Source organism: Octopus bimaculoides, chromosome 2, assembly GCF_001194135.2.
Source record: "Octopus bimaculoides isolate UCB-OBI-ISO-001 chromosome 2, ASM119413v2, whole genome shotgun sequence".
Lineage (NCBI taxonomy): Eukaryota > Metazoa > Mollusca > Cephalopoda > Octopoda > Octopodidae > Octopus > Octopus bimaculoides.
This window is the reverse complement of record NC_068982.1, coordinates 14,906,611-14,915,456: the sequence shown is the minus strand read 5'-3', so window position 1 is coordinate 14,915,456 and position 8,846 is coordinate 14,906,611. Positions and strand designations below refer to the sequence as shown.

Genomic DNA, 8,846 nt, shown 5'->3' with positions numbered 1-8,846 from the left:
GAGAGAGAGAGAGAGAGAGAGAGAGAGAGAGAGAGAGAGAGGGAGAGAGAGAGAGAGAGAGAGAGAGAGTAGATGAGTGGGTGCAACAGACAGAAGAGTAAGATGTGAAGTTGTATTTTAAGAATAGTAAGACAAATTAGATGACGGTAAGAAGGAATATTTTGTGAAGTATCATCGTTTTCCTTTCAACTGAAAGAGTTGAAGAAATATATATTGCAGTGCAGATGGCTTGGAGCTTGTGGTGAATGACACCAAACCAAAAGCATGGCATGCCATCTAATCCCGACACTTCAATCTTCCAAAGCTACAAGATTCACTTTGAAATTTATACATCAAACAAGACCAACATTATCGTTATCGTAGTTGTTTTAATCATTGTTGTTGGTATTAATGTTGTCATTGGCGATCTTCTTAGTGTCGTCATAATTATCATACCTAACATGACCACCACCACCACTGCTGCTGTTATTACCATGGCATTCCTCACACCCACTTCCGTTATTTTTCTCTCTAGCTACAAAACAAATTAATCTATTTCCTCATAATTCAATTTAATTTGATATTTAAATGGTTATTGTCTTTCCTGTTATACCACTGATATACAATACTATCAGTATCTCATACATGTGATATACAAAATATCAGTATAACATAGATACACACACATATATGTGTGTGTGTGTGTGTAAAAAAGAGAGAAAGAGAGAGGAGATAACTTGTAAATATTCTATATTTTTGTTATGTGGTAGATTTGAGGTCCATTCTTCTCAAATGCTTAATTCACATAGGTATAAAATCATAGCCACAGCCACCTCTTGAGTGATTGTGCACTCCTAGAGATTAAATGCCTCATTGTTTAGGTGATCAAAAATTGTACAGCCTGGATTCAAGTGGATATATATATATATGTTTTAATATGTATGTTTTTAACACTGTGGACACCACTGGACTGAATGGTGTTGAAACCATAATGATGTAGATGTTTTCGATTTCATTTGAATTCTTTGCAATCAAATTTGATGGCAAAGAATTCAAGGCATAGAATCTAAACGAGATCAAAAACATCTATATCTGTTTGGGAAACTAATGATGGGAAAGCACATGTCATGTTCAATTGTAAATTTCTTATATTCTGGATTCTCTTTCATTCCTATAAAGTAGAAAGTGTTTGTGTATTCATAGTCTTTGGGGGCCCCTTATTTTGGTATTGTTAAGCTGGTGCTTGGAAATTTTAATGGAAGGGTTGAATCTACATCCCTTTAAAGCAGGAATTTTGTATCATAGAACTGGAGGTGGTCTCAGGTAGGTTGGTATCAAAAGAACTAAATGGTTCGAATTTTGGCACAAGGACAGCAATTTTAGAGGGAGGTGGGGGCTGGTCGATCACATTGACCCCAGTATTTGGTTGGTATTTTATTTTATCAACCTCGAAAAGATGAAAAGTAAAGTTGACTTTGGCAGTATTTGAACTCAACAGAAAGAACCAGAAGAAATACTGATAACCATTTTGTCTGATGTGCTAACCATTTTGTCTGCCAGCTTGCTGCCCTCAGTTTTGCCTGTTATGGTTTATTCAGTCTCGTTGAATTTCACTTAGCAAACCATTAAACATTTATTATTTGGTGCCAACATTTTCATCACACCAATTGTGACCTGCTCACTGATGTGATTGAGAGACACATTAGAATTGCATTAGTGACCAGGTTGCAGTTGGTGTGCTGAGCATTTTGACAACAAATAATTTATGGTCAGGTGAAGTTAACTGTTTTTGAGAAGCTAATATGTATCTTCCATGCTATATTGTTTTACTTATTATTGTGTGAAACGTTTCTTTTGAATATGAAACATTTGTAGTGGTGTAGGTAGCTAAATAGTTGAAGGATCTCCCTTGCAAGAAAGATCATAGAGTAACCTCACTTTTCTAAGTTTCTCGAAACATCTGAGTCATGAGATGTGATTCTTAATTATTCAAGAAGCTTAGCGTTTCTCTTGGAAGTGTCCAGAATGTCTAGCGTTCCATTAATAAAAACAGCTTGCTAACCCAGCTCTTTGCTTCTTAGTTGATTAGACTTAGAGCCATTCACATCATTGCTATGTCCGTCTATTTCTCTACACCACATAACTGAAAACCACCACTTAGCTGTTATTTCTACATTTTCTATCTCTGAACTTTCTTGCATAGATTACTTCATTCAACTAGATTCTACATTGTGATTCTATGTATCATCATCGACCAGTAAATAAAATATATTTTTATGTAGTAAATATATAGGTTTTGAATTTATTCTTTCATGTCTATATGAACTCTTGTAATAACATACACGCAGCCACATCAACACCTTGTACTGACTATATATATTCCTCTACACATTACTGGCACTCCATCAGTTACAAAGATGAAGGTTCCAGTTGATTTCATCAATGGAACAGCCTGATCATGAAATTAACATGCAAGTGGCTGAGCACACCACAAACACACATATCCTTAATGTAGTTCTTAGGAAGACCCAGCATGAGTGTGACAAAGCCGGCCCTTTGAAATACAGGTACAGCTCATTTTTGCTAGCTGGGTGGACTGGAGCAAAGTGGATTAAAGTATCTTGCTTAAAAGCACAGTGAACTGCCAGCAATTGAACTCATAACCTTATGAGCTGAACATCATAAGTTGAACACCCTAACCACTAAACCACATGCCTTTACTATGTAACATAGGAAAATGGCGGCTCATGAAATATCACTTTATGTCTTAATGTGTCAATTACATTTACTATTTATGATTGCGCAATATTCTACCAACAAAATAAGTAAGTCAGGTGTATTTCTAAATTAATTGCAAGAGTTTTATACAATTTCATACACATTAAGGCCAATATATAATATATACATTAAATATATCTTCTCTGGTCACAAGCTCATGTTTCTCACACCATAAGGTAATTGGTGTCATGTCACGATCAGCAGGTAGCTTAAGATGCTTTACATAAACACACATACACCTGTTACATTAGTGAAATTCATAATAAAATAAGACACTGTGCTATTCACTTAATATATACTGATGTATGTTTTGTTTTTGTAATATTTCCTTTATGTTAAGTATGATAAATAAAAATCAATAGACTATCTCCTTAACAGAGATATCCTTCAATTAGAGATAATACTTTTTGTCTCTCCATCCGTCCGTCCGTCCAGCAATCCATAATATTCCATATGCTACAGAAGAATTTTTTACGTACAGCCTGTTATTGTTATTTCGGAGAGCTACCAACTGGTGTTTGCTCATACGGGGGACTCAAGAAGAGGTTCAAGGACCATCTTAAGTTTGTCCTCAGCTCCTGCACAACATTCAACCGGCACAACGTGAACACTTTGCTCAGAACTGGCAAACCTGGTGTTCCCTCTGCGACGAAGGAACTGCACACTTTGAACTAATCCGACGTCAGAAACTTGAGAAAAAAGAGACGTCAGTGTCATCTCAGACTCACTAACAACATAATGAGCAACTTCCCTTGTCATCTGTGTTCAAGGACCTGCCATTCCAGGATCGGACTGTTTTCACATCTATCAACTAACAAAATGTGGGATAAGACTTCTACAGAACAACGTCATCATCAACATTGATGGATAGCTTAAAGCAAGCAAGTGTTATTTTTTTATTGTTTAAACCAAAGTCAGCCGTAATCAAGTAGGCCTATGATCATTTTCCTTTCTTTTATTTTTTGCAGACCCCCATATTTCTGTGACTATAATACATATGTTCTCTGATTTTCAAGATTACTAGGTAGGATACATGTGAAATTTGGCTGCTATTTCTTGCAAGTGGAGTGACTATGTACAAGCTCCTTAATGTACTACTTAAAGAAGTAGTTCTCAATGATTTTGATATTGAGAAACAATGGAGATGAAATGAGACAAATTATTATTACACTGCATGGATGTTAAAAAGGATATATTATGTTTCAAACCCTAAGGTAGCAAACTATCTGGGACCATCCTAGGATTTAAGTATACAAATTTCCCCTTTTAAAGTGATTTAAATTAAATTCTTCTCAAAATTTCATGTTAATTTATGTTCCAAACGCCAGACTAACAATGACAAAGTTATTTTGCTAAATTCTTCATTATTTTCAAAGTTAATTGAAACAAAGATGGCATTTCAACCGAAATACGACATCAAGCGGCATTAAAAATTAAGAAAACAATAGGAAAAAACCTATTGCTTGCCCCCATTTTATTAATCATACTTGTGTATGACAAAATAATGACCTACATGTTTTCAAGGTACTCAAGAATCAATGGGTTTTCTAAAGCCTTAACTACATTTTTTAAAAATTTGAGGAATATTTAGGTATTCCAATGTGACACACCAAGATACCACTGTGCACTGTTTGAGAATCACTGGTTTAATTTATGTAAATATTTCTGGAAGCTGTACAATGTGTGATTTATTTGTTTATGACATGCATTACAGTTGTGATCGATGGATTTACTTGAGTGCAAGAAATTGATGGGAAATGACATTAAATGATTAAATTCAGTATAAATGATTTGGCAGACACAACAGAACACTGTGTTCAAACATATTTCATTTGTTCTCCAATAGTCTTAATTTATATTCCACCACAGTGAATTGGATTTGGCTTTCGGCCACTGATAAAACAGGTACCAGATTTACACAGGTGTTGATTCAATTTCTTATAGCTCTGCCTCTTTCCAAACAGATCTGGAACCTAGCTAAATAAGTAATAATTGAAGGAAAAATTTAATAATTAAAAAAATTGGAAAACAATGCCTCAGCATTGGCTGTAGTCTAATGACTGAAGCAAGTTAGAAAAAGAAAAAAAAGGATTTCTCTAGATTTAAAAATTCTAATGCCTGACAAGGCCCACATTTTTGAGGAAAGGTAAGATCATTTAAATTGCCACAGTGTATCTAAGACATCATTATTTAATGTGTATTCTTGTTTTAAGGCTGGGCATGTTATGAAAAATAATTGGTTACTATCAAACAGTTCCAGAGATCTTACTGGGATTAAATCAATCCAGTATTTGATTTGGCAGTATATTTATCAATCCCAAAACAGTAGCAATGAAATGTATTTTATATCATATCCAACCTTCTTTAACCCTGACCATATCTGACTTAAGCCAGATCTAGCCTCTCACACTTACCCTGCAATGTCATTATGAAAATAAACAATCACATGATCAAAATCTTGAAGCGATGTGGTAACATCCGATTAATTTAAAACAATGTGAATAAATAAGCATTACGACAGGGTAATCTGAATGCTAAAAGGTTAAACAAGAAGATACATGAAATAATGTAGTTGTAGACACACTGTGTTGATTTAGTTAACTTTACTCTCCCCTCAAATTTGTGGTCCTGTGCTTTTATTAGAAATCATTATTTTGAATCCGAGTTGAAATTTCTGTTTGAAATGAAAAAGATTTTTTTAATCTTTTGAATTATAAAATCTTTCCATTGATTTAATTTCAAAAATTTGGATAAGTTCAAATTCCATGTTAGACAAGAATCATGGTGTATCATGTATAGAATTTCTTTGCACAAAATATTAGTGTTCTAGACATTCCACTTTATTTAAACTTATCCTCCTAATTTGTGAACTTCGTAAAAAAAAAGCAACCTAAGTGACTGATTTTACTTCAGAATAGATTATAGACTATCAAAAAAAAAAAAAAAAAAAATTCTTAAATCATCTTTTTAAAATACACTTTAATTACTTGGTCCTTAATTTTAAAAAATGTTCTCAATCAAAAAATATTTAAGAGCCAGTTTGACAAATTGTTGAAATTACTGCACTTAATTTAAATAGTCATAAAAATCTTGTAATCGCATTGAAATTTATATATAAAAAAAAATACTGTTTTAATTGTATATAAAAAATAAACAAATCATTTAGTAATGTAAAAGATCTCACAATTCTAGATGTTTATCATAGATTTAGTCAAGAAACCAAAATCTAGTGTATATGAAATTAGCCCCCTTTAACTACTGAGAATATATTATGTAAGATTCACCAATGTAGAGAATGGTATTTGAAATTTTAATGTTAAACACTGCACAGAAAATACATTTCTCCTGGCAAGCAAATTCTCTAATATAGTATTGATCCTTTGTCAATATTTTATTTCATTTAAGGCGGTGAGCTGGCAGAATCATTAGCATGCTTAGCAGAATTTCGTCTGTCTTTATGTTCTGAGTTCAAATTCCACCGAGGTCAACTTTGCCTTTCATCCTTTCAGGGTCAATAAATTAAGTTCCAGTTGCATACCGAGGTTGATCTAATCAACTGGCCCCTCCCCGCAAATTTCGGGCCTTGTGCCTAGAGTAGAAAAGAATATTTTATTTTAGTTCTCATTTAGAAAGGCATGATTATCTCATAATCCCATTCTTTCATCTCACCTCTTTAGATCAGAGACAATGTGTTTGTGCAAGAAAACAAGAGACTGAAGTATGAAAGATAAAGTTATGATATAAAATGGATATTATGCCAGCAAAAATTCTTTTAAAAAACTCATTTTCATTATTTTTTAGTAAATACCAAGGATTTTGAGGATGGTTGCAATAGCAAAGATGACAATAATGAAATAACTTGCACAGATATTGCTCTGTTTTCCAGTAATTTCACATTAGTTCAGTGATTTCATATTACTTCCAGTTGCATAAGTTGTCAGAGATAAATTTCTTGAGGTTTATGAGGCATAGGCATGGCTGTGTGATAAGTAGCTTGCTTACCAACCACATGGTTCTGAGTTCAGTCCCACTGTGTGGCACCTTGGACAAGTGTCTTCTACTATAGCCTTGGGCCGACCAAAGCCTTGTGAGTGGATTTGGGAGACAGAAATTGAAAGAAGCCCATCATATATATGTGTGTGTGTGTGTTTGTGTGTCTGTGTTTATCCCTCCACCATCGCTTGACAACCGATGTTGGTGTATTTACGTTCCTGTAATTTAGCAGTTCAGCAAAAGAGACTGATAGAATAAGTACTAGGCTTACAAAGAATAAGTCCTGGGGTCAGTTTGTTCGACTAAAAGCGATGCTCCAGCATGGCTGCAGTCAAATGACTGAAACAAGTAAAAGAGTAAAGAATTAATGAAAAGAAAATGTACTTTTATTTCCTTTTTGGAATTCAAGAAAATCAGAGTTATCCAAATAGTTAACGGCTTTGTATAACTAATTTAAAATATTTTCATACAATGTCTTTTATCTTTTGCTTGTTTCAGTCATTAGACTGTGGCCATGCTGGAGCATCACCTTGAAGAATTTTTAAGCAAATGAATCATCCCAGCACTTATTTTTCAAAGTCCAGTACTTTTAATATTAGACTATTTTACTGAACCACTAAGTTATGGGCATGTAAACATCAATTCCAGTTGTCAAGCAGTGGTGTGGATAAACACAGACACAAAGTCACACACACACACATTTATATAACAGGTTTCCACCTACTAAATCTACTCACAAGGCTTTGGTCAGCCTTACTGCTATCGTAGAAGACACTTGCCAAATAAGTACATAAAATTTTCACAAAATGTATTTTTATTTATCTATTTATTTAAATAAAATTTTATCCTCAAACTTAAGAAGTAAATAAAATGTTAAAATTGCTGTTATATATTTTTATAATTTCAAAACAAGTTGTCCATAAGAATTTATCACAAAATCACAAAATCCTATATAAACAAATTTTTTATTCAGTCTAAACTTAAGAGAGATATTCAAATGACACCTCCAATATATTCTGGTCACATCTTGAAATGTTTATTGTCTTGATATCTACACAATAGAATTCTTAAAACATTGTTGATTGTAACCTTATAAAGGAGAAAGCTTTTGTTTTCTGTTTAATAATGGGAAACGTAAATATAAAACCCTTTATAAACAAAGAATAAAAACTAAATAAAACAGGGTTATTGTTTATAAGTTGAAAATGCTTATTTTTGGACACTCAATAAGTAAATGTATTACGTCTTTGACTAATAACAATACAAATAAATGGTGCCAAAAGGCCAAAACATGTGAAGATATAAGAGATAATTAGTGCAAATTACTGGACCTTTTTTTCTTTTTCTTTCCTTGAGAATCTTAAATAAAGCATTTATTCAAAACCACAGTAGGTGAATTCATTATGGAAGTAAAGAACAGATGGGTATTCAAAACTTATTTCTAAATGATTGGTACAAAGTTAGCAGTGCTTCAGGGGTTGCTGTGAAAAGTAGTTGGTACAGCAAAAATTATGGCGGCAGCAGCTATGAAAGAACTGTAGTAAGCAGAGTGAAAAAGTTCTATATTTAGAGAAGCCATATTTGGGAAGAAGGATTAACAGAGAATATGAGTGACATTAAAAAGGTATTCATCTTACCAGCAGAGAGTGCACAGGAATCATTAAAAGAACTACTACAACTGCAAATTACATAAACCCCTCCGCCTCCCTCCTGTGATTACCACTGCTACTGCGGCTGTTGTTTTTGTATCTTTACTATCAATAGAAACAACAACAACAATAAAAAAAAAACAAAAGGAAAAAACACATCAATAACTTAAGTTTATTTCTTTTGCAAAGAGAAATATTCCAGCACAGCTCAAGTCCTGCCTAATCTAATATCGTAATTCAAGACAGAATGGTTACGCAAACTGTATCGGTGAGTAAAATCCTCTCAAAAACGCAATCACATAACAGTAATTATAGGACCTGCAATTAACTCAATTAAAAAAACACAAATTCAAACTTCCTCAACTTAAAAGGGGCTGTACCACTTTTGTTTACTAATAAATGTTTTTTTTCTTTTTTAAACAATATATATATATATATATATATATA

At 33.2% G+C, this 8,846-nt stretch overlaps 2 protein-coding genes across 9 annotated transcripts in view; one reads left to right on the top strand and one right to left on the bottom strand.

Annotated features, from left to right (window-relative positions):
* The window catches only part of LOC106876006 (F-box/LRR-repeat protein fbxl-1), a 336,358-nt gene that overhangs the window by 27,467 nt on the left and 300,045 nt on the right, over positions 1-8,846 (top strand). The window contains exon 1 of one of the 4 annotated variants that reach the window (XM_014924366.2): positions 8,361-8,667. The exons of the other annotated variants lie outside the window; for them this stretch is intronic. Coding sequence (XP_014779852.1) covers positions 8,647-8,667 — 21 coding nt within the window. The 5' untranslated portion in view covers positions 8,361-8,646. Of the gene's footprint in view, positions 1-8,360; positions 8,668-8,846 lie in introns of those variants that run through there. 4 annotated transcript variants of the gene reach the window in all.
* LOC128250485 (uncharacterized) overlaps positions 5,696-8,846 on the bottom strand; it is a 90,061-nt gene continuing 86,910 nt past the window's right edge. For 3 of the 5 annotated variants that reach the window (XR_008266512.1, XR_008266504.1, XR_008266503.1), the window contains one exon: positions 5,696-6,346. Coding sequence is in view for 1 of the 5 variants with exons in the window: in XM_052975624.1 (XP_052831584.1) it covers positions 6,306-6,346 (41 nt within the window). In the remaining 4 variants the exon portion in view is untranslated. Of the gene's footprint in view, positions 6,347-8,387; positions 8,489-8,846 lie in introns of those variants that run through there. The other 2 variants (XR_008266508.1, XM_052975624.1) reach the window with 2 other exon arrangements.